Below are 25642 nucleotides of genomic sequence, written 5' to 3'. Positions count from 1 at the left end.
ATCACTCGATGAGTAGCAGTTCCTTCCCTCACTGCTAGTCATGGCTGATGGTGTACAGTAAACTCTACTCAGACCCTAAAATTTCATTGTTGAGGAATTCACATTGTATATAGATTTGAGGAGGTTTTTTGTCTTGCATTCTGGAAACAGGGAGAGTGGGTCAGGAAGGGGCAGTTAGGTGTAATGGAGTGTATTAGCAGCAGAAGGAAAAGGGAAGGATGGGTAAAGCTTAAGAGTGGCAAGATGTTCCTTTTTTCTCATTGGACAGGGCACCTTGCCATGTATAGTGTATTGAAAATTGAGGAGAGGCAATTTGCTACATTGGGGGGTACAGAGGACTTTGTTTAAATCAGGACTCAGTAGACTACAGCCTATGGGCCAAATACAGCTCAATATCTTTTTCTCTCTCTTTTTTAAAAAAATTACTTTATTTGAGAGACAGAGCGAGCACGAACATAAGCAGGGAGAGGGGCAGGAGGAGGGGGAGAAGGACGCTCCCCACTGGGCAAAGAGCCTACCGTGGGGCTCGATCCCAGGACCCTGAGATCATGACCTGAGCCGAAGGCAGACACTTAACCGACTGAGCCACCCAGGCGCCCGTTTTTTTCTCTTTTTAAAAAAATATCTTTATTGCTATATAATTCAAACATCATACAATTCCCACTTAAAGTGTACAGCTCAGGGGCACCTGGGTGACTCAGTCAGTGAAGCGTCCAACTCTTGATTTCGGCTCAGGTCATGATCTGAGCCACCCAGGCGCCCCTGTCATTTTAACTTTTTAAAATTTAAAATATTTTGAGGAATAAGCTCATGTGTGTCTTGGAGGAGCCAAACATTTGTTTTCGTTTGTACATCATCAGATGTGGGCGCTATCTCCGACTGTCTTTGCCCTGCTGAGTAAGAATCTGATGATTGTGCATGGTGACCTGGCTGTTCACTTCCCCGCCATTCAGTATGCCGTGCTCTACACATTGTATTCTCATTGTACCAGGTACTGTACTGTACAGATACTTCTTGAAAACAGGGTTTTTTTTTTTTTTTTTCATTTTTATAGGGGAGGATGGGCTCTTGAAAGTATAGATTTTTAAAAATACGTGTTGACTTTGGAGTTACTTTTTTTTTTTTTTAATTACAGATGAAAAGATGATTTTCCCTTTGTCTTCCAGGCACGATCACTTTATATCTAGTAGTCTTAGTTCTTCATCCCCATCTTTGTTTGATGGAGCTGTGATAAGTACTGTAACTACAGCTACAAAAAAACATTTCTCAATTATACTGAATCTCCTGGGAATATTGCTTAAGAAAGATAATCTTAACCAGGATACAAGGTAACTAAATAATATTTCCTAATATTAAGTGTTCTTAACTTTTATTAACTTAGCTATGTAATTTAAGGATAGGAAATCCAGATTATCGAGGTAGTAGGGTGGAGCAGTTTCATTATGAAACACTTCAAAATACAGCTTTATTATTTAGTCTAGGATTTCTTGTTCTTTCCCAAAAGAATTAAATGAAACCTCCCTGCCCTGCAATGTTTTGTAGAAGAATGTATCTGTAGAGGTTTTTTTTATATTCTTTGCTCCAACTTAATGCTAGTTTAGGGAAATTTTTTTTTCTTTCTTTCTTTTTTTTAAGATTTTATTTATTTATTTGAGAGAGCGTGTGAGCATGAGCAGGGGGAAAGGGGAAAGGGAGAGAGAGAAGCAGCTTTCCCACTGAGCAGGGGGCCCCACATGGGGCTCCATCCCAGGATCCTGAGATCATGACCTGAGCTGAAGGCAGACCTTAACTGATTGAGCCACCCAGGCGCCCCGGGGAGATTTTCTTAAAAAGCATACAACTTTTTGACAAAGGAATTTCTATAGTTTCAGTTTTTGTTTCCTGTTGCTTGAGATGTTTAAAAAAACCAAAAGCAAAGTAATGTAAGAAGAATATATTTTTATATTTTTCTTTCTTTTTTAATGTAAAGTCAACTGGCTATTTTGTGTTTCAGGAAACTGTTAATGACCTGGGCTTTGGAAGTGGCTGTTTTAATGAAGAAGTCTGAAACATATGCACCTTTATTTTCTCTTCCATCTTTCCATAAATTTTGCAAAGGCCTTTTAGCCAACAGTAAGATTCTGTGATTTTTAAAAATTCTGTTACCTGCTCTTACAAGGGATCTTTGGTCATGAGAGAAAGACAGTCACTTGAACATTTTCATAACATGAAATGTATAATTCCTATCTTAGTGGCAGATGCATAATCTGTCTTAACTTATTTTTTTTTTTTTTAAGATTTTATTTATTTGGCAGAGAGAGAGACAGCGAGAGAGGGAACACAAGTAGGGGGAGTGGGAGTGGGAGAGGGAGAAGCAGGCCTGAGCGGGGAGCCCGATGTGGGACTCAATCCAGGACCTGAGCTGAAGGCAGACGCTTAACAACTGAGCCACTCAGGCACCCCTGTCTTAAGTTATTCTTAATACGTAATTTGTTTTTAAGTGATTGTCACATTTTTAAGCTTATGTGAATGTTTTTACATTCCATGTACTTCTAAATTTCTTTCAGAAAATGGTTGAGGTGAAGGCTCGTGATGTTGGGTTTTGTTGAATGTGTGATTTTCCCAAACGTTTCTACCAGCAAGGGTCCTAGGCAGGAGCAGGGCCTCGTCCCTGGGAGGCACTTAACTGTTAGTTGAATGAGTGAATGGGTTTGGGAAGTTACGACATGCTGGCATATAATTTCTTTTGGCAAGTTGAAAGTGTCTTTTAATTTCTAATAGCTCTTGTTGAAGATGTGAATATCTGTCTGCAAGCGTGCAGCAGTCTACATGCTTTGTCTTCTTCTTTGCCAGACGATCTTTTACAGAGGTATGGACTGAAGATCCTATTATCTCACCCTAGTCCTAATAACTTAAAGTTGTTGCCACACTCATATTATCTGTTTCATCTTTTTGTAGGTGTGTTGATGTTTGCCGTGTTCAACTTGTCCATAGTGGAACTCGTATTCGACAAGCGTTTGGAAAGCTGTTGAAGTCAATTCCTTTAGATGTTGTTTTGAGGTATAACAGTTGTGTTGGAACAAAAGCATCCCACTGTTTTGACTGTCTAGTAGTCCTTTAGGAAGAGACAAATTGCCTAATAGTGAATTAATGTCACGTCTCATATGGCACCTCTCAGTGACTGAAGAGATGCCAGAGGATCAAATTGTGCAGGTCTAGAAGAAAGTAACAAAGTTTAATATTTTTTATAAACTTAGAAGCTCATGATAATAAGTACTGAATAATTTATATAATATATATAGTAATTTTTTTAAAAAAAGATTTTATTTATTTATTTGACAGAGAGAGACAGCGAGAGAGGGAACACAGGCAGGGGGAGTGGGAGAGGGAGAAGCAGGCTTCCCGCTGAGCAGAGAGCCTGATGTGGGGCTGGATCCCAGGACCCTGGGATCATGACCTGAGCTGAAGGCAGACGCCCAACGACTGAGCCACTCAGGCGCCCCTATATATAATAATTTATATAATATATAACACATGCCAAAATGTGTTTCTTAGTACAGTTATTTGAAAAATTCAAGTGTAATCTTTATTGTTTTTGATTAAGTTAATTTTCAAGTTGTAACATCTCTATTTTGAAGTCTCAGTTTTATTTTTTCATTCCTACATTTAGTTAGCAAGGAAATAGCCCATTTACAGTATGAAGTAACCTTTTAACTAAAACATTTTGTGTAACAGTGACTTTATTTTCTTTCTCCAGCAATAACAGTCACACAGAAATTCAAGAAATTTCTTTAGCATTAAGAAGTCACATGAGCAAAGCACCAAGTAACACATTCCATCCACAAGATTTCTCTGATGTTATTAGTTTTATTTTGTATGGGAATTCTCACAGAACAGGGTAAGATTTTCTTTGACTCCTTCATGTGCGAAAGTAACTTAAATATTCTTGAATATCTTGACCCTATTCCCATTTTGAGGAGAAAATATGTCCGGAGTGGCAGAATAGAAAGTGGTATCTTCTCAAATGGGTTATTTTTGTTTTCGGCAGTAAGAAGAATTGCTTTGAAGATAATATCTGAAGAAACAAAAATGGGTTTTGAGATTGAAATATGTTGACAGTTAACGGTTCTGACCTAGTCATGAATGCTTTGGAGACAGGCCTAGGGACATAGACATTCTGTAGATGCTTAGTTGCAATGAATGTTTTATCCTGATAGCTGAAGTGTCATAAGCCATTTACCCCTAATAAGCCATCCACACCATACCCCATCCTGGTTTTAACTGTAAAAGACCTCACAGTGAAAGATAGGGATATAATGCTTCTCAGTGTTAAAGGGTTTGCCTTTTTGAGGTAGGAAAAATTGTAGTCCCCTACTCCTATTCCTGTGGCAATTTTTTTTTTTTTTTTAATGAAGTTGTCATTGTCTGTTAAATATGAAACTGCTTTTCCCAGGAAGGACAATTGGTTAGAAAGATTGTTCTATAGCTGCCAGAGACTGGATAAGCGTGACCAATCAACAATTCCCCGAAATCTTCTAAAGACAGATGCTATCCTTTGGCAGTGGGCTATTTGGGAGGCAGCACAGTTCACTGTCCTCTCTAAGTTGAGAACCCCATTGGGCAGAGCTCAGGATACCTTCCAGACCATTGAAGGTAATCAGCTCTTTGTGCTTTTTCAAACTTTGTGATATAAATACTTTCAAACCCTTCTTATAGTAAGAAAGAATGGACTTCTTACCTTTGTTAAAACAAAAATTTGAGAGTATACGCTTTGTTTATCTTTAATACTCTGACAGTCTTTCAGGTACTATTTGTTAGAATAAACTTTCATCGAGTAATCATGTTGACAACAACATGGTTATCTACTTCTGTTCAAAAACTAGGGGATTTGTGTAGAGAAAACATTTTTTTCCCCTAAAATAAGAGATCTTTCATGTTGGGAATTTTGTTTTTAAATGATGGATGTACAGAGGATGCTTGATAAATGTGATTTTGTGAAATTATCTCCACCTTCTAGAATCTTTAAAGATTTCTTTTAAATTTGGAATGTTGTCTTTGCTTTAAGGTATCATTAGAAGTCTTGCAGCTCACACATTAAATCCCGATCAAGATGTTAGTCAGTGGACAACTGCAGACAATGATGAAGGCCACAGTAGCAACCAGCTTAGACTTGTTCTTCTTCTGCAGTATCTGGAAAATTTGGAGAAGTTAATGTATAATGCATACGAGGGGTGTGCTAATGCATTAACATCACCTCCCAAGGTTGGTTTCAGTGGGCTGAGTGTTGCTTTGTAGCATTGTCATGGGCAAGCCTGGCAGTGCGTGTAGAGCTGAAATCACCATACTCTTGTGTATTTGAGACATCTATACCTAGAATCTTAGCCAATTCTGAGCTCTTCTTTTTCTTTATTCTAAAGGTCATTAGGACTTTTTTTTATACTAATCGCCAGACTTGCCAAGACTGGCTGACGCGGATCCGACTTTCCATCATGAGGGTTGGGTTGTTGGCAGGCCAGCCTGCTGTGACCGTGAGACACGGCTTTGACTTGCTTACAGAAATGAAGACAAATCTATCTCAGGTAAAGTGTATTTGGAGTTAATTTTAAATCTGTTAATTAGAAAAATTTGAGTTTAATTCCTTTATTGTGATTTAATCTATGGATGAAATAAGTTAAAATTTCTATTCATTCAAAACTTATATTTCAAAGGTTTTGATTCAATATTTTGTAAAAGCAAGAACTTCCAAAGTCACCTATTCATATTTTGTACTTAGAACATGTCAAAATATGTATTACTTATGTTTAAGGTTGGAACTTTAAAGGTAATTCTTAGAAATTTGTAGAAGAAAATTCTCATCATAATTTTTAAGAATTGTATAATATATAGGAATGTGTATATAATTTATAATGTATGCAAAGGTACATATAATGTTACATGGGGAAAGTGCTGGCTTATAGATGGGTTCAGTAAGTGGAATCCAAAAATAACAAATGTTTATTTATTTTTAAAGATTTATTTGACAGAGACAGTGAGAGAGGGAATACAAGCAGGGGGAGTGGGAGAGGGAGAAGCAGGCTTCCCGCTGAGCAGGGAGCCTGATGGGGGCTTGATCCCAGGACCCTGGGATCATGATGTAAGCCGAAGGCAGACGCTTAATGACTGAGCCACCCAGGCGCCCTGCAAATGCTTATTAATTAGATATAATATCAATAAGCAGTATTCAGACATAAAATTAATCTTTTAATTCATGGTTATTTATATTTGATTTTTGCTGTATAATTATTTCATATGTTACTCGTATAGATACCACAGTTTAAATGTTTGGGTAACTTAGTTTGTAAAGATTGACACCCATGTGTTGTTAAGGTTGTTACGTTTTGTAGATACATTATACGTAAATTTTCAAGAATTCTAATCTAATAATATAATACCATTGTTGTAAAAATAACTGTTAAATACATTTGCCTTTAAATGGGCTTAGATTGTGATCAGTAGTTGTAAATTTAGTAGATACTTAAATTTTAATGGTATTGAGATCTATGATTAATTTTTCTGAATGAACTCTCAGGGGAATGAATTGGAAGTAACCATCATGATGGTGGTAGAAGCGCTGTGTGAGCTTCATTGTCCTGAAGCTATACAGGGAATTGCTGTCTGGTCATCTTCCATTGTTGGAAAGAATCTTCTCTGGATTAATTCAGTGGCCCAGCAGGCTGAAGGGAGGTAAGTTGGAAGGAAGGAAATAGGTGATAGGTTGTCTTTACATTTAAATCCTCTATTCCTGGGGCGCCTGGGTGGCTCAGTCATTAAGCGTCTGCCTTCAGCTCTCCCTCTCCCACTCCCCCTGCTTGTGTTCCCTCTCTTGCTGTGTCTCTCTCTGTCAAATAAATAAATAAAATCTTAAAAAAAAAAAAAATCCTCTGTATTCCTGGCTAACATTGTAGTTAAATGTTAAAACAGCTTTGTTCAGTTTCAGCAATTGAAACTTGCTATAAGTCACTTTACTAGGAGTCATCTTTAGTCTGTTCTTTAAGTAGCAGCAAAACTTAGATGCCTTTCTTATTTATGGATTAGTAAGAAATCTTCCTTAAAGTAAGATCTGCCCATTGTTTTGTAAATTAATTTCTTTCTCCCTTCCTTCCTTCCTTCCTTCCTTCCTTCTCTCCTTCTCTTTCTGTCTTTCTTCCCGTATTTCTTTCCATCTTTCTGTCTCTCTTGATAGGGAGCAGGGAAAAGGGACAGAGGGAGAGGGAGAGAGAGAATTTCAAGGGAGCTCCATGCCTGGCACAGAGGCTGATGTGGGGATTGATCTCATGACCCTGAGATCATGACTTCAGCCTAAATCAAGAGTTAGACGCTTAGCCAACTGAGCTACCAGGCGCCCCATACTTGTTTTATATATTTTTGAACTTGATCCGTAGTTGATAACCTTCATTTCAGAGTCTGGTACAAACTAGAGTACTTGCTCATTAGCCCTGTGCACTCAACATTTAAACTTACTTGATTTCGCTAGGTAAATGAACATGAACCATAATAGTCTGTGTATATTTTTGTCAGTTTTACCAAATCTGGAAAATGTAGGAAATAAAGAACTGCTCATAATTCCATCTGCCAGTGAAAACTGTTAGTTTTGGTGTACATGCCATTTTAGTTCTTTTTTCTTTCATATACAGTCTTTTCCCAGAAATCACTGTGTTTTTGCTGGTTACCTCATTTTGCTTTTGCCACTCAGCAGTATTTTAAAAAATATTTTTCCCATGTTAAATATTCTACAGTGTTAATTTTATTGGAAGGTAAGGTTTTTTTTTATGTTTTTTACTAATCTTAATGTACCATGGTACTTAATTCTTTAAACTATAGCTTATAGTTGTGTTTATTTTCTTTGAATTCATTCCTTCAAGTTGATTTACTAGAAGAAAGGCTATAGACCATAAGGCTTATGGTACATTCTTTTGCTAAGTTACTATACAGAAAACTGTTTCCAGTTTAATCCTTAACAATAGAATAATAACCCCTTCCCTTCACCTTTGTACTGAGGGTCTCTGAAAAACAGCCCTGCCATCATCATCAGTGAAGATAGTTTTAATTTACATTTGTTTATTAATGATTAATAGTAGGACTTTCCCCATATGTTCTGTTGATCATTTGTGATTTTTAAAAATGTAGATTATGTCTTTATGGGCTCTCATTTTTTCCTGTATTGATCTGTGAGATTTTATTTTATTATACAGCGAGATTGTTGATGCTATCTAATTTCTTGATTTGTAATTTGTTTTTAATATTTATGGTGTTTTTGGTACTTAAAAGTTTCAAATTATGTCATTAGTATCTGTTACTTTATGAGTTCTTCTTAAAAATTTCTTCTTCTTCTTAGCCTTTGTGTACATTGAAATCAGATACTTACCAGTATTTTCTGTTACATATTTTTTTTAAAGTGAAGGATACCTTTGTGGGTTTTCCCTAAGATTTTATTTATTTATCTGAGAGAAAGAGAGTGAGAAGGAGAGAATGAGAGGTGGGAAGGGGCAGAGGGAGAGAGAGAGATGCAGACTCCCTGCTGAGCAGGGAGCCTGATGCGGGACTTGATCCTGGGACCCTGAGATGATGACCTGAGCCAAAGGCAGACTCTTAACCACTTAACTGACAACCACCCAGGCGCCCCTTCTGTTACTGAATAATGCCTTTTTTTTTCTTTTAAGATTCTGTTTATTTATTTATTTGAGAGAGAGATATGTGCACAGTAGGGAAGGACAGAGGGAGAGGGTGAAAGTCTGAAGAGACTCCACATTGAGTGAGACGCCTGGTGCAGGGCTTGAGATCATGACCTGAGCCGAAACCAGGAGTCCAGATGCCCAACCAACTGCGCCACGCAGTCGCTCCTCCCTTTTTTTTTTTTTGAATTTATTTTCATTTGTTGTGAGGAAAAAAATAAAATTTTGTGCACCCCAACCCCACACAAAATAATTAACTCATTGTCTCCACTCGGTTTATTTATTTCCCTGCTCAATTTGTTGAGTGATTAATTTTTTGTTTGTTTTTCTTTGGAAGTGAATTCTGTGGATAATTAAAAATAGCGACTGTTTGAATTTGCATTAAAGGTTTGAAAAGGCCTCTGTGGAGTACCAGGAGCACTTGTGCGCCATGACAGGTATCGATTGCTGCATCTCCAGCTTTGAGAAATCTGTTCTCACGTTGGCCAACGCTGGGCGTAACAGTGCCAGCCCCAAACATTCTCTGAACGGTGAGCATCTGGAATTTAAATAAAAAGCTGTAGTCAGATAGTTTGTACTGACGATCTTACTGTGTATTTTTAGATTTCTGTGCTCTTTAAAATATTTATAACTGCCCTGGATCTCTCTGTTCTATAAAATACATTCACTCAGGTGAATCCAGAAAAACTGTGTTGTCTAAGCCAACTGACTCTTCCCCTGAGGTTATAAATTATTTGGGAAATAAAGCGTGTGAGTGCTACGTTTCCATTGCTGATTGGGCTGCTGTACAGGAGTGGCAGAATGCGATCCACGACTTGAAGAAGAGTACCAGCAGCACTTCTCTCAACCTGAAAGCTGATTTCAACTACATAAAGTAAGGACTTTGGTCATTTAAATAAATTTTCAGTAGCTTTAAAGTCTTCCTCTACGACAGAAAAATATTCAAATTGGTCATACCTACTATTGCAAGATATTTGAAGTTCTAATAATATTGCTGTTTGAAAATGACTACAATGAGAAACCAACATTAGAGGTGAGGAAGGTATTCATGCAGTGGGAAAACAGTCTTGTCACTGTTGAAACAGTCATTCGGTATTAATTCTTAGAGCTTACAAAATAAATATAAAGAAATTTGTTACTGCTTTAGAAAGGGTCATATTTGATGACTGTTTCTAAAGTAGGTTTGAATTGATTGAAAATATTCTAAGGAGCGCAGTTTATGAACATTTGTAAATTAAATTCCCTTTCTTGTTGTTCCTCTGTGTATTTATTAATACCTTAATTTAAAATGTATGTACTGGGGGCGCCTGGCTGTCTCAGTTGGTAGAGCATGCGACTCTGGATCTTGGGGTCATGAGTTCGAGTCCCACATTGGGTGTAGAGATTACTTAAATAAATAAATACTTAAATTTAAAAAACCCTGCAAAATATTCCCTTAATTCAAAATCTGTATACCCGTAAGTGGCTTGGACACAGGTCATTAGCTGTCCTTCCCATCGAGAAGCCCAGCTTCTAAAAAGTAAATGTGTTAATGGGTAATTTCTCCATTGAGCGTGTACTGTATGCCAGTCAGTGGGGTACAACATTTCGTGAAACACGAATTCTGACCCTTGAGGAGCTCCCTTCTAGAGGAGACACAGACAGACAGACAAACAGACAAGGTTGGGAATGCCATCAGCATGACATTTGAGCAAAGACTTGAGGAAACCGGTCTGATGGAAGAATTATGTGCTTTGAGAGTTCTGGAAATACCCTGGAGGCCACTCTGGTTGAAGCAGAGTGAATAATAAGAGATAAGGGTAGAGAGTAGGAGGGAACTGTGAGAAGGACTTTGACTCCTAATGAGAGAGAAAATCTTAGGTGAGATTTGAACAGGAGAGGCATGTCCTGATCTGACTTAGTGGTTCACTCTGCTGTGTTGTGAAGAGACTAGGTGGATTGATGGCAAGGGTGGTGGCATGTAGACTACTAACCTGTGGGACAGAGGTAGAGGGAGAAACAGACACTAATTGAAGTAGGAGCACACAGAACAATGAGGTGTGTTTAAGGTGCAAATGAAACATGCAGAGGAGATTGTTTAATAAGCAATTAAGAATTGGATTTGGAGCAAAGGAGAAAAGTCTAAGCTAGAGAATGATTTGGGGATCATTTGCATGTAGGTGACAGTAAAAAACCCTCTTTTCAAACTCCTATGTACTCCAGAACCTTTGTAAGCTACCCAGTTACAGATAAAGCCCTGGGGATGGGTGAGTGAAAAGTAAAGAGGGCCAAGGCCAAGGACAGAATCCTTACAAGCATCTTTGTTAAGGGAGGGGAGATGAAGCCATTGATAAAAAACACAAAGACACTGAGGAAGGAAGAGTTCCGAGATGTAGGAGAACCAGACTGGGGTAGTCTGCCTTGTTAGGAGTTCCAGAGACTGCACGCAAGAAGAGCTTTGGGGAGAGAGAGAGAGAGAGAGAGAGAGAGAGAAGGAGAAGCAGCCAGGCTGAATACTATTGAGTAGTGAAGAAACTTGGAAATCAAAAGCTCTAAAGGTTACTTGGGTAGTGAGTTCTTCATGAAGTCAAGGAGAGGAAGCTGTGGCTGGAGGAGAATGTTGTGTATTGAAGTATTGGAGAGATTAAGTGTTCTTTTAAGCTCAGGGGAAGGAGTGACTAGAAAGCAGAGGTTGAAGAAACAGGATAAAGAACATTGATTGAAGGATTAACTGGAAAAAAGGACCCCCCTTTTTTGCACCCAAGGAAAGTAGTTGAATATGGACAGAGTTTTGGGAGTGGGTAGATGGTGGATTAAGAGTAAGAGTAGAGGAAATGAAAGCCTGTGGGGCTGTGTGTGTGTGTGTGTGTGTGTGTGTGTGTGTGTGTTTTGAGGAGTCAGTCATTAGCTGAGAGTGTGAGGGCATTGTAGAGCCTAGTGGGGACACAGGGAACCTGCCACTGGAGAGGAGTCAGACCCTGTAGTGGCAGGAATGATAAGGGTGTTGTTACCAAACCTCAACAGTTCATCAGTTGCGGCTCACATGAGAAGCGCATGGTTGCCTTGGTCCGGGCTTGGAGCTTATAAGGGGGAGGCAGATGCAGTCATTGATGTTACATTTCTAGTGCTGGATTCAGGCTGCGTTGTAAGGGAGGGGACACAGTGAGAGGGACAGGAAAAGAAGAGTGGATTAATGGAAAAGAGAGAGATTAAGAAACCGAGTCGTCGTCTTGGTTGGAAAGCAGCTATAGTAGGAATGGGAACAGAGTGAGTGTTCTGAAAGTAGCAGCCAGTAGGTAGGGAGCTAGAAGGCCTCTCGTCCTAGCATTGATGCTACATGACTAAAGGAGTTTCAGAGGCATAAGGAGATGGAAAGGAAGAATTCAGATGACATAAGGAGATGGAAAGGAAGAATTCTTTTAAATAAGAGAAACAGCGGGGTGCCTGGGTGGCTCAGTTGTTAAGCGTCTGCCTTCGGCTCAGGTCATGATCCCAGGGTCCTGGGATCCAGCCCCACATCGGGCTCCCTGCTCAGCGGGAAGCCTGCTTCTCCCCCTCCTACTCCCCCTGGAGCTTGTGTTCCCTCTCTCGTGCTCTGTCAAATAAATAAATAAAATCTTTAAAAAAAAAAAAAAAAAAAGAGAAACAGCTTCTGTGAAACACGTTGGAGAAGGGAGAGCGGGAGGGAGGCCAGCAGTGAAAGGTGGGATGAGATGGAAGGCTAAGATAATAGAACAGGAGCCCCCCAGGGGCCTGGGCTTTAGGTGGGGAATGGGGCCATGTAGCGAATTTAGAGGTAGTTTGGGGAGAATCAGATGTTGGCATTGCCCTGCAGAGATCTGTCAGTTTGTTGGATGGGCCCCCGAAGATAACAGGCTACAAAAAGAGGAAGGAAACATGGAGGGGTGAGTATGCTAAACTGTGAATGACTACTATAGCTGTGGCTTTCTGGTTTGCCACTCTGATTTTAGTGCTAATTAAATCGGTAGTCACATCTTCAAAATAGAAATAAAAAATGATGGCCTACATAGAAGGAACCTCATCAAGAGAATGCTGTGTAACTGTGCTGTGTTTTTCTAGAATTTGTTCTACTTTTTTTGAATGATCCCACAGGCTGGATAAGTGTAATACAAGCTAACTGGTATTTTAATTACAGATCACTAAGCAGTTTTGAATCTGGAGAATTTGTTGAGTGTACTGAGCAATTAGAATTGTTACCAGGAGAAAATATCAATCTACTTGCTGGAGGATCAAAAGAGAAAATAGGTATTTGAAATAATAATCTTAGAATTAAGTATTTTATAGACAAGTTGCTCAAGATGTTTGGCTTAGTATTTTACTGGAAAATCTGGAAGTTTTTGTACATTTATTTTGGAGCAGAATCATATGTGAAGGAACATCTTTAGGTCTGTTTTACTTATGTTTGATTTGGCAAATAAAAACAATGTAAGTAAAATTAAACTAAAAAAAGGCTATTGTAAGACTTTGAGATTTATCTAGCCACGTTTGAAAAAGTGTAAGTAGTCTTTAAGCTAAATATTTTTCTTGACCTTTTACTGTGGTTCATTAACTTTCTTACCACAACTGAACATTGTGTAAAATATTACACTAACGTTAGTATGGTGAGTAGTTTGTGTGTTAGTATTGAGTTGCTAGATTCAGTAAGGTTTGCAAAGTAGGGCTAGATTTGCCCTATTTTAAATGTAGTAGGTTGATTTACTGATTTTGGAACTTTGGAAATCAGCTGTTTTGAGGCAGGTCTGAGATATAATTTGAATGTGGACTATATTTTTTACATAGCTATCAGAAATGCTTAATCATAGTGTTCAGCTACCTGAATTTAAATATGAAAGAATGTTTTCATTGGTGATAACTTTTTAATACGGTCAAAATATCTTATCACTCTTAACACATTAAAGCAAATTAACTTCATGGAATTTATTTAACTTCTGTAGATATGAAAAAACTGCTTCCTAATATGTTAAGTCCGGATCCAAGGGAACTTCAGAAATCCATTGAAGTTCAGTTGTTGAGAAGTTCTGTTTGTCTGGCAACCGCTTTAAACCATATAGAACAAGATCAGAAGTGGCAGTCCATAACTGAGTAAGTTTAATCCTAAAGAGGTTGGTGTGCACTATGTATACCATATGGTAAATGTATGTACTTTGGGGAGGAGTCGATTACGTGATCACTACAATGTTAGTCATGATAGCTTCATTTTAGTTGTAGAAGTCATATGACACAAGAATGCCACTTGGCAACATATATAGAGGTTGAAACTAAACTGTAGAAATCCCCAGAAGCATGTCTTGACTTGCTTATGTAATTTTACTAAAGGGCAGGCAGCTCCTCTTCCTTCCTCCTCTTTGGATGCCACTATAGTAGCATCTTACCAAACCACCTTATCCCTTCAGTGATTACCAGGTTGGAAAATCTCATTTATTAATTGACAGTGAATATTTTGTTTCAGAAATGTGGTAAAGTACTTGAAGCAAACCTCCCGCATAGCTATTGGACCACTGAGACTTTCTACTTTAACAGTTTCACAGTCTCTGCCAGTTCTAAGTACCTTACAGCTGTATTGCTCTTCTGCTTTGGAGAACACAGTTTCTAACAGACTTTCAACAGAGGTGTGTATGTGTGTATCCTTATCAGGATGTTCTTCTGAACATTAATAGGCATTTGTGTAGAAAAAAAAAATTTTTTTTTTAAGATTTATTTATTAGAGAGAGCGAGCGTGGAGAAGGGGCAGAGGGAGAGAATCTCAAGCAGACTTCCCGCTGAGCCTGGAGCCCAGCTTAGGTCTCAGTCCCACACCTTTGAGATCATGACCTGAGCCAAAACCAAGAGTCAGATACCCAAGTGACTGAGCCACCCAGGCGCCCCAAGATTTTTTTGACTTTTTAAAGTAGCATTTGTTGGACAAGCTAGTAAACCCAGAAATCTAAAATGTCATTTTCAGGCACATTTTCATTTGAGAAGTGTGTGAGGCAGATGGAGGAACCTAAGATAATATCATTTCAAGGATGGCTAATTGCTTAATTTTTTTCTTTTTTTTTTTGGAAGAAGGGTTGGTGTATATAAATATGTTTTCCATTGATGGGTGTTACAAATTTTAGATTTGATTAAAACAAAGACTCTCTTGGGCACCTGGCTGGCTCAGTTGGTAGAGCATGCAGCTCCTGATCTCAGGGTTGTGAGTTCAAGCCCCATGTTGGGCGAAGAGCTTACTTAAAAAAAAAAAAGTTAATAATAATAATGAAGACACCTCATCTCTTCCAGATAGGGTAAAGTTTAACCAAAGATGGGCCCTTCCCAAGGGAATTATAGTCTATGAGAATCTGCTTATAAAGCCAATAGTTTTATGTTTCTCTGTAATTCAACTTTATAGTAAATATGCTGTGTTTATTTTTTATAAAAGTGTGCTTTATTCAGTATATTGATAAATTGGAAATTTTTTTTTCCCCCAAAACAAAGATTTTGCTCTTACAGTGTCTTTCCTCTTGTGATCAGAAGATAGTGAAGAAAGTGGAGAGTTTAATTAGATGAGCCTGGAGTAGTTGGCTTATGGGGCTGCAGCTTACCTCAACCTACGAACATATAAGAGGCTATTTACATTAAGTAGTTTTGGTTTTTCCCTGGCAGGATTGTCTTATTCCACTCTTCAGTGAAGCTCTGCGTTCATGTAAACAGCATGATGTGAGGCCATGGATGCAGGCATTAAGATATACCATGTACCAGAGTCAGTTGTTGGAGAAAATAAAAGGTAATTAGGTTGGTTTTTTAATAGCTTTGATTGAGATATAACTTACACATTTTAAGTGTACAATTCCATGAGTTTTGACACATCTTCACCAGTGTAAGCACCAATACAATTAAGATACAAAACGTGGATCTAACTCCATAAAGTTTCCTTATGCCTCTTCCCAGTCACCTCTCCCATCTGTCGTGTCCTGGACAACTGCTGATTTGTCTTCTATCACTGTAGATTAGACATGTCTTTTTGTTTTGTTTTTTTTTAAAGATTTTATATATTTATTTGACAGAGAGAGACACAGTGAGAGAGGGGACACAAGCAGGGGCAGTGGGAGAGGGAGAAGCAGTCTCCCCCTGAGCAGGGAGCCCGATGCGGGGCTCCATCCCAGGACCCTGGGATCATGACCTGAGCCAAAGGCAGACGCTTAACGACTGAGCCACCCAGGTGCCCCAGATTAAACATGTCTTTACTAAAGTTTTATATAAATGGAATCCTACAGCTCTCTTGTGTCTGGCTTCTCTCGTTCAGCATTTTATTTTTAAGGTTCCCCTATGTTTTGTGCAGTAGTACTGTGATCCTTCCTGTTGTTGAGTACTGCCCATTCTATGGGTATACCATAATTTATCTCCGGGTCTTTTGGTGGATATTGGAGTTGTTTATTTTAAAATTTGGACTACTATGTATAAAACTGCTATGAAATTCATGTACAGGTCTCTGGGTGGACATATATTTGTGTTTTTCTTGAGTAAATGCCTATGAGTCAAATTGTTGGGTCATATAGTTTAATGTTAAAAATGTTTGACATTTTCTAGAAAGTGTACATTTCTTCTGGCATCTTCATCCTTGGTAGTGCTGGTCTTTAATTTTAGTCACTGGCACCAGTGTATAATAGTACCTCATTGTTTTATTTGCATTTTCCTGGTGATTAATGAGATTGAGCATCTTTTCATTTGCATAGTGCCCATTGTATATCTTACTTTGTTAAGTGTTCAAATCCTGCCCATTTTTAATCAAGTCATAGACTTGTTTATTTGTTCTGGATACAAATTCTTTGTCAGATACAACGTACTGTGAATGTTAAGTTTTAAACACTCCAAGTGAATAGAGAAGGAGTACTTGTATATATATTAGTAGGTCTCTCTTTTTTTTAAGTAGGTCTCATTTTTAAATTTTTAAAAAATTTTTATTTTTTTTTAGTAGGTCTCATTTTTAAGAAAGAACTGTCTGTCATGTTAAAGGGATGCTAGCAGTTTACTTTATTGCTTAAAAATTGAAAAGTTGCCAGAATTCTGTAGAAGTTTAGTTGAAAATGTGGTAGCTAAGGTTACTGAATACATTTGTGTATTAAATTTCAAGTAAGGTTTTGCTGGGGTATGGACTTGGATTGCAGAGTGATTGCTGGGAACTGACTCACCTGGACCTTCCTTGCCATATACACTTGGGTTGGATCCTTAGCCCAGCATTTGCAAGTGGAAGGACCTAGGGCAAGCCATTAAACTTCTGAGTCACTTTCCTCTTCAGTCATGGGTATTTACTTGCTCAGGAGATTCTTTTTTTTTTTTTTTTTAAAGATTTTATTTATTTGACAGAGAGATAGTGAAAGCAGGAACACAAGCAGGGAGAGTGGGAGAGGGAGAAGCAGGCTTCCTGCTGAGCAGGGAGCCTGATATAGGGCTCGATCCCAGGACCCTGGATTCATGACCTGAGCCGAAGGCAGACACTTAACGACTGAGCCACCCAGGCGCCCCTGCTCAGGAGATTCTTATAAGGATTACAGGAAATAGCACAGAGCATGGCATATAATAGGACTACAGATATCATCTTCTTTCTCATCCTTCCCTTATTGAACAAGTTTTAAAATTGGGAATAAAAAGTCAGTAACCCAGCAGTTATAGTTGGAGACAGAACTCCACTCCTCCTCACTTTTTTTCCTTCTTCAGCAAGTGCTTATGAAGTGTGTGCTTTGTGCCAGGTATTGTGCTCCAAGTTGGGATGTAACGGTGAACAAGACAAGCTTGTTTTCTGCATTCCAGGGACCACAGTGATTCTAAAGTCTAGCAGGGAAAACCTCAAACAAGGGACAGCAGTATGGTGTGCTGAGTGGAAGTGCTTGTACATGGTGCTAAAGAACATGCAACAAGGGCACAGATTTAATCCTAGGGATCAGTCAGAACAGGATTTGGGGAGGAAGTAACATTTAAGCTGATACTTAAGGGAGGTAGGGATGAGATGGAAGGCAGTAGACTGGTTGGAAAAAAATATGTGAAGGCCAGCAGCATTAATGAAAGATTCTTAGGTGACAGTTTGCCTAAGGGAGAGTGGGAGGAGAGGGAGCTGAAGGAGATTGAAGATTGGATTGAAATGCAAGACATCAGTGCCTTTCAAGGCAAATTCAGGAGTTGGGGTTTTGTCAGAGGGGTGGTGGGAAGCCATCAAGGGAAGTTTAAGTGTTCATATTTACCTTTGTGTGAGATATTTCATTTGCCAGTTGGAGAATGGACTAGAAGAGGATAAGACTGGGGGCAGAGGGACCAGTTAGGCTGAAGTTCCTGCTAAAGGTAACCAAGGTAGTGGCAGTAGGGATAGAAAAAAATAGATACGATATATGGGCTGCAAGTAGAGTCTTAAAATGACTGGCAGGCACCTGCTCAGGTAGCCAGGTTGATCATATGCCTTTCCTTGAGAAAGGAATAACAGGCGAAGGAAGTAGAAGGTTTGGAGGGTGATAGAAAATGGATTCCACTTGACACAGGTTAAAAGTGCCCTTTAAATACCTGAGTATAGGTGACTGGTAAGCAGGTGGGACTCAGATGTCAGATCTGGCTAGAGATAAAGATTGAAGAGTAATCAGCATTTATGTGGTAATTGAAGCTACAGGAGCAGATGATATTGTCCAGGGAGAATATGCAGAGTAAGAAGAGTAGAGAGCCTAGGACCGACCCTGAGGAACACCAGTTTTAATGGATAGGTAGTGGATGAGAAGGAGACTGAGGATTCTTCAGAAAGGTAGGAGTGAACCAAGAGAGAATGGCATGATAGAAGGGCAGAGGGTACTTAACACAACAAGAGAGAGAGTGTCTGGCTTTATTTTCTTTCCCCACCCTTTGGCCTAGGCTCTTTACTAAAAAGATCTAGAAACTGAAAAGCTAATTTCTTGTAGTGAATGATTTTTACTTTGCTTCATCATTCGCTTACATTTATTTTTTAACAAACATGTACTGTTTATTGTATGCCAAGCACTGTGCTAGCTGCTAGGGATTTAAAGATAATGAAAAATGAGTTACCTTTATTTAGGGAGTTGGTAGGGAAGGGAAAATGGCTGGGGAAGAATTTTTGGCCATGTGTCTGTGCAGTCTGGGCTAGACCAATCAAGGACTAATGAAACGTTTTCTTTTCTCCAGAACAAACAGTTCCAATTAGAAGCCATCTCATGGAATTAGGTCTAACAGCAGCAAAATTTGCTAGAAAACGAGGGAATGTTTCACTTGCAACAAGACTGCTGGCACAGTGTAGTGAGGTTCAGCTGGGAAAGACTACTACTGCACAGGATTTAGTCCAGCATTTTAAAAAACTATCAACTCAAGGTCAAGTGGATGAAAAATGGGGACCTGAACTTGACATTGAAAAAACCAAATTGCTATATACAGCAGGTTAGTAAAATGAACTGTGGTTAATGTCTGATTAAAATGAAAATCGTGTATGAAAATGTGTATGCTGTAAGGCAATATTAGAAAAGCTGATTTTTTTTTCAGCTGTGGCAGAATATTTGCATCTTGAACAATAAATTACCTGTAATTGACTTACCTTTGTAATTTGGTGCTTTTAGGGCGGTAATTTTGTTATAGTGTATCAAAGTAAGAAATGTACCTAGAGATCATTGATTACCACCGAATTTACATTGTTACTTTACCCTGAAATACTGTTAATCACTTGCATATAAGGCTTCTAAGGGCTGGTTTTTGGTTTTCTATAGGCCAGTCAACACATGCAATGGAAATGTTAAGTTCTTGTGCCATATCTTTCTGCAAGTCTGCCAAAGCTGAATATGCAGTTGCCAAGTCAATTCTGACACTGGCTAAATGGATCCAGGCAGAATGGAAAGAAATTTCAGGGCAGCTGAAACAGGTTTACAGAGCTCAGCAACAGCAGAACTTCACAGGTCTTTCTACTCTGTCTAAAAACATACTTGCTTTAATAGAACTGCCATCTGTTAATACAATGGAAGAAGAGTATCCTCGGATTGAGAGCGAATCTACAGGTAGGCTTTCTTTATTTTACTAGCTTTAAAATACCAATTTTAGAAGTTATTTCTCCACTGGTTTTAAAGTTTACAATGTTAAGCTGGCTGTAACTTGCTGCAAAAATTGTTTGCATGGAAATTTAGTATACTATACCATCTGGAAGTAACTAAAACACATTTCTTTAGTATTTAATGCCACTGTGGAAGTCACCTAACTCTGCTGACTTCTGGCCTTCCCAAGCCACAGTGCTTTTATGGACTTGGATGTTTTTGCCGGCAAGAAGGTCCTGCTCCAGATACCTAAATTCCACCTCACGCTGGAAGGAGCAAGAAAGATACACGATAGTTGCCTGTGGTCTCCTTGGCTCCTAAAGCACAAAAGCTCTAGGAGATGAAAGTTTCACGTTCTGACACTAGTGCTAGTAATAGAAAGGTACTTGATAAATAGGGTAGTTCATTCAATGTTGGAGTGTCTGTTCTGTCCAGGTTTTACAGAGTGGGAGATAGTTAACCTCTTTGCTGATGAGAATATACTTTCATTTTTGTTGTAATGAAGCCAAGGATTTTAATTACTTAGGTTGGTCTTATAAAATAATTATAATCTATGTAATTTATAGTCTTGATATTCATAAGGGATGTGTCCTGTGATTATTATAAATCTTGGCAAATGGCATTATAGCAGGTGTGAATAAAGATATTTACCTCATGAATTTTTTGACTGAATGAGATTGTATACTGATCACCTATATATTATTTTTGCCAGAATGTTCAAGCTTAGCCTAATCGTGAGGAAAGAGCCAGTCATATCTAGAATTCAAGACATTGTACAACACTTGTGACACCTGTGTTGTCATGAGAGAGATTTATGCGGTTCACAGGGTGATAATTGAAGCTGACTTGTGAAGCTGAGTGATTGAGTTCAATCAATTTCAATTGATTTCAAAAGCATAGTAAAAATGTGTTCTTTGATCAAATTTTACTGTAGTATTCTGAACTTAGTAGTACCTTACAGAAAATACATCCCTAAAATGTTGGTAGGAATGCTATTTGAAATTTATGAATGTAATATTGCTGAGTCCTTTCATATATATATATTTTTTTTCGTCCATTATGGCAGTGCATATTGGAGTTGGAGAACCTGACTTCATTTTGGGACAGTTGTATCACCTATCTTCAGTACAGGCACCTGAAGTAGCCAAATCCTGGGCAGCATTGGCTAGTTGGGCTTATAGGTGGGGCAGAAAGGTGGTTGATAATGCCAGGTATGTATGTTGAAATGTGTAATTTATTTACTGCATTACAGGATAGAGATTTGAAATGTCTGCTGACAAGTTTTGGTAGCTGGAACCAGTGACTTGTTTATTTTTATAGTCAGGGAGAAGGTGTTCGTCTGCTGCCTAGAGAAAAATCTGAAGTTCAGAATCTGCTTCCAGACACTATAACTGAAGAAGAAAAAGAGAGAATATATGGTATTCTTGGACAGGCTGTGTGTCGCCCAGCGGGGATTCAGGCAAGGGAAACATCATATGGTCTTTGGGAGAACTGGTGTCAAGATCACTGTTTTAATTCATTGATTTTGAAGAGGTTGATCCATGTATACTTGATTAAAATTTGAATGGGGTTTAGGCAGTTACTGTTACAAATGAAAACTTTGGAGTTTTAAGATGAAAGTGAGTTAATGATACTTCTCTAAGGAGAATGTAATCTTGAGAAATCATTTCCTTAAGGTCCTGTTACAATAGGTGAAGTTTGTTTTATGTGAATTAAATTTCTCTTTTAATTGTTGTTTTGATCAGAAATTAGGTTCTTAACACTAGCTTGTGGCCTTTCAAAGTACACCAGTGCCTGAAAACCACCCCAGATACTCTGAGTGGGAAGTGGGTGTATGTATTTAAGCTTACTCCGTGATTCTAATTCATAGCCAGAGTTGAAAACTAGTAGACTAAATGAGCTGTAGGATTTATTCTCTCTCAGCTCAGAGTTCTATTAATTCTAGAATGTTAGAGCTATTGAGTTTTTAGATAGACTTTAAAAGTTCGGATTTTATTTCATAGGCTAAACTGTACTGACTCATCTTGCTCTAGACCAGCATGTATCATGTCTGCCAGAGCTGGCGTTATGTATGTGCCCATTACTATAAAGAGAGGAAAGTCTGTTGTGAGTGAATTCTGTATACATTCAAGCCTCAAACTTGAACAGATTACATTTAATGTTCTGCAAGCAGAATATTTACTATAACTTAGAAGCATTTAAACTACCAAAAAAAAAGGTCTTATATCCTTCATTAGCTACATCAGTAAATACATCATAGAGGAGCATAATGAATTTGATTTAGCATGTATGAAACTAAATGTGAAGTAATTTTTCATAAATGAGAAAGATGCTTTCGTAGGATAGGAAAATCATGTACCACCCCCCTTTTCTGTTTGTGTTAAAAATATAGCATTTTATGCCCCAATTTTCTTCAGGATGAAGATATAACGCTTCAGATAACAGAAAGTGAAGATAATGAGGAAGATGACATGGTTGATGTTATCTGGCGTCAGTTAATCTCAAGTTGCCCGTGGCTTTCAGAACTTGATGAAAGTGCAACAGAAGGAGTTATTAAAGTGTGGAGAAAGGTTGTAGATAGAATCTTCAGCCTGTACAAGCTGTCTTGCAGCGCATATTTTACTTTCCTTAAACTCAATGCTGGTCAGGTGGGTAGCACGGTGTTCAGTTCTAAGAAAATGTACTTGACATTTCTTTCCTAGCAGACGAAAACGGTGTTCTTATTTCTGCCTTTCACCTTTCCCCCTTAGATTCCTTTAGATGAAGATGACCCTAGGCTACATTTGAGTCACAGAGCAGAGCAGAGTACTGATGATGTGATTGTGATGGCCACACTGCGCTTGCTCAGACTGCTCGTCAAACATGCTGGCGAGCTTAGGCAGTATCTGGAACATGGCTTGGAGACAACACCTACTGCTCCATGGAGAGGTAATGGTCTAAATAAAATGTTTCAGGAAAAATTATTTCTGGGTAGGATATATAAGACAATAAACAAGCATAGTAGTTTCTTTATGTTTATTATTTTAATGTGTTACAGAATACCTACATTAGTTAATAGGACACCATGAACTGCATGTGACATACTCTTCTCTCTCACCTTTCAGAGAACTAGAAGGGTGACAGGCAGGACCTTTATGGATACAAAATGAATTTTGGAGACAGTGGTGAAAACAAGTTTCAAAAATTTTTGTATGCCCTTTGTTAAAAATTATCTCTGTCTGTCTTTTACAGGCATTCATAGAAAATACATTTTGCCAGAACATTGTTGAATTGCTCTGCATTTTGATTATAGCTCTAACCAAACTTGCAAAGCAAGAACTATTGTTAGGTTCTTTGTTAACACAGGGAGAAATTTGAGGCCCTTAAAACTGATTCTGACACACATGAGGTTTTATGCTTTTGCATCTACTATGTTGACAGTTTTTAATAACTTTAAAGTATCCTTCTTTCTTCTTATCCTGAAGGAATTATCCCACAGCTTTTCTCACGCTTAAACCATCCTGAAGTATATGTGCGCCAAAGTATTTGTAACCTTCTCTGCCGAGTGGCTCAAGATTCCCCGCATCTCATATTGTACCCTGCAATAGTGGGTACCATATCACTTAGTACTGAATCGCAGGCTTCAGGTATGGAATATTAAAATACTGCTACTTTAAGTATAAATTATTTTGCAGATAATGTCTGTTAGGTAAATTTTTTTCAGCTTTCTATTACAGAGTTGTTGGAGTTTGTGGTGTTTTCAGTAATAATAATTATTGTTTATTGAGGTAGTAACTGCTGTGTCCAGCACGAGGGGATGTATTTTACACATGCTCCTCAGTCTCACAGTAACCCATTTAGGCTTAGAGAAATTGAGTCCATGCTCTCAGGTTCACTGATGAGCTGAGTAAATAGTAGAATGAGTAAATAGCTGAGTAAAGTAGCTGAGTAAATAGTAGATAAGGATGAAACCAAGCTCTAGACTCTGGCTGCGAGAAAACTCTGTTGAGACTCATTTTTTTCATTTATCTTCCATTTGCTTATAATATTAATAAATATAAAAGCTTACCTTGTGAAAAGGCAGAATGTCCATGATCTTTGGTTAATTTAACGCATGGAAGGCAAATTAGTTAAGTGAGGGCTGGAGTCAAATAGATTACCAATGTTTTCCTTAACTCGACATATGTGCATAGGAGAAAATCCAAAGTGTACCCTAATTCTTCCATTTTCTTATAGGAAATAAGTTTTCCTCTGCAATTCCAACTTTGCTTGGCAATATTCAAGGAGAAGAGTTGCTGGTTTCTGAATGTGAGGGAGGAAGCCCTCCTGCTTCTCAGGATAGCAATAAGGATGAGCCTAAAAGTGGATTAAATGAGGACCAAGCCATGATGCAGGATTGCTACAGCAAAATCGTAGATAAGCTGTCCTCTGCAAACCCAACTATGGTGTTACAGGTACAAAACACAATTCGTATGTTTTTAAACAATTTTTATTATATACCCCTCTCCCCCAAAAAACAACCTAAAAACAAAACCCATAAAAACTGTCATGGAAATGATATTTGAAGAACAAAAAGGCTTTTGGAATAATCGAAATTGGCTTTACCATTCAGTATTGGTTTTATAAATCTGTGTTTACAGAATTAGTAATCAAGGTTCTCTGATTGAATAATGAACAAAAAATGTACACACGGAGCTTGTAGTTTCTAGTGTTTGCAAAACTGCTGTGTGTGAATTTGTAGACTACGAGCATATTTGGATGTACTGTGCGTGCAGGTTCAGATGCTTGTGGCTGAGCTGCGCAGGGTTACTGTTCTCTGGGATGAGCTCTGGCTGGGAGTTCTGCTACAGCAACACATGTATGTCCTGAGACGGATCCAGCAGCTGGAAGATGAGGTGAAGAGAGTCCAGAACAACAATACCTTACGCAAGTATGTTTTCAGACACTTTTACTCTGAGAATGAAGCTACCCCCCCAACCCCCCTTTTTAATGTAAAATATACAAAACATAAAACTTGTTATTTTAACCAATTTTAAGTGTATAATTGAGTCACGTTAAGTTTACAGTGTTGTGCAGCCATCACTACTGTTCATTTCAGGAACTTACTCATCCCAAACATAAGCTCTGTACCCACTAAACACTAACTCTCCATTGCCCCTTAACCCTAGTGCCTCTTTATCACTACTCTACTTTTTGTCTCTGTGAATTTGACTACTCTGGGTACCTCATGTAAGTGGAATCAAAGGTATTTTTCCCTTTGTGTCGAGCTAATTTCACTTAGCATGTTTTGAAGGTTCATCCATGTTGTAACATGTATTAGAATTTCCTTCCTTTAGCACTGAGTCATAGTGGGTCATAGTGTTACTCTATGTTTAACTTATGGGGGAACCACTAGCCTGTTTTCCTGCACCACTTTACATTCCCACCAAAAGTGCACGAGTGTTCCAGTATCTCTATATCTTCGCTAGTATTTGTTATTTCTTGTTTTTTAATATAGTAGCCATCCTAATGGATATGAAGTGGTATCTCATTGTGGTTTTGACTTGCATTTCTCTAACAACTAATGTTGTTGAGCATCTTTTTGTGTGCCTTTTGATCATTTGAATATCTTCTTACACGGAATGTCTATTCAAGTCTTTTTCCCATTTTTGAATTGGGTTGTTTGGGGAGGTTTTGTTGTTTGATTTAGGAGTTCGCTCTGTATTCTGGATGTTAACCCCTTTCAGATATATGATTTGCAGATATTTTTTCCCATTTCGTGCATTCTTTTCACTCTCTTAATAGTATCTTTTGTTGCTAGTAACCCCGTTTTTCTGTTTTTTCTTTGTTGCCTATGCCTTATGCCATACCCAAGAAATCATTGCTAAAGTGTCCAGAAGCCTTTCCCCTACATTCTTTCCTTTTTTTTTTTTTTTTTTTTTAAATATTTTATTTATTTATTTGACA

At 38.3% G+C, this 25642-nt stretch overlaps 1 protein-coding gene across 3 annotated transcripts in view; it reads left to right on the top strand.

The window, feature by feature from the left end:
• The window catches only part of LOC116628013 (serine/threonine-protein kinase SMG1), a 102030-nt gene that overhangs the window by 47840 nt on the left and 28548 nt on the right, over nucleotides 1–25642 (top strand). For all 3 annotated transcript variants that reach the window (XM_032398040.1, XM_032398039.1, XM_032398041.1), the window contains 25 exons: nucleotides 861–991; nucleotides 1167–1328; nucleotides 1994–2112; nucleotides 2761–2848; nucleotides 2938–3039; nucleotides 3737–3877; nucleotides 4433–4632; nucleotides 5045–5241; nucleotides 5397–5558; nucleotides 6548–6702; nucleotides 9078–9220; nucleotides 9363–9564; nucleotides 12826–12935; nucleotides 13625–13772; nucleotides 14140–14299; nucleotides 15315–15435; nucleotides 18828–19076; nucleotides 19400–19684; nucleotides 20784–20928; nucleotides 21038–21176; nucleotides 22135–22365; nucleotides 22468–22645; nucleotides 23182–23343; nucleotides 23933–24150; nucleotides 24472–24626. In XM_032398040.1, coding sequence (XP_032253931.1) covers nucleotides 861–991; nucleotides 1167–1328; nucleotides 1994–2112; nucleotides 2761–2848; nucleotides 2938–3039; nucleotides 3737–3877; nucleotides 4433–4632; nucleotides 5045–5241; nucleotides 5397–5558; nucleotides 6548–6702; nucleotides 9078–9220; nucleotides 9363–9564; nucleotides 12826–12935; nucleotides 13625–13772; nucleotides 14140–14299; nucleotides 15315–15435; nucleotides 18828–19076; nucleotides 19400–19684; nucleotides 20784–20928; nucleotides 21038–21176; nucleotides 22135–22365; nucleotides 22468–22645; nucleotides 23182–23343; nucleotides 23933–24150; nucleotides 24472–24626 — 4103 coding nt within the window. The remainder of the gene's footprint in view (nucleotides 1–860; nucleotides 992–1166; nucleotides 1329–1993; nucleotides 2113–2760; nucleotides 2849–2937; nucleotides 3040–3736; nucleotides 3878–4432; nucleotides 4633–5044; nucleotides 5242–5396; nucleotides 5559–6547; nucleotides 6703–9077; nucleotides 9221–9362; nucleotides 9565–12825; nucleotides 12936–13624; nucleotides 13773–14139; nucleotides 14300–15314; nucleotides 15436–18827; nucleotides 19077–19399; nucleotides 19685–20783; nucleotides 20929–21037; nucleotides 21177–22134; nucleotides 22366–22467; nucleotides 22646–23181; nucleotides 23344–23932; nucleotides 24151–24471; nucleotides 24627–25642) is intronic.

The sequence above is a fragment of the Phoca vitulina genome, unplaced genomic scaffold, assembly GCF_004348235.1.
Source record: "Phoca vitulina isolate PV1807 unplaced genomic scaffold, GSC_HSeal_1.0 scaffold109, whole genome shotgun sequence".
Taxonomy (NCBI): Eukaryota; Metazoa; Chordata; class Mammalia; order Carnivora; family Phocidae; genus Phoca; species Phoca vitulina.
Note: the sequence above shows the minus strand (reverse complement) of the source record. Positions and strands in the feature narration are given on the sequence as shown.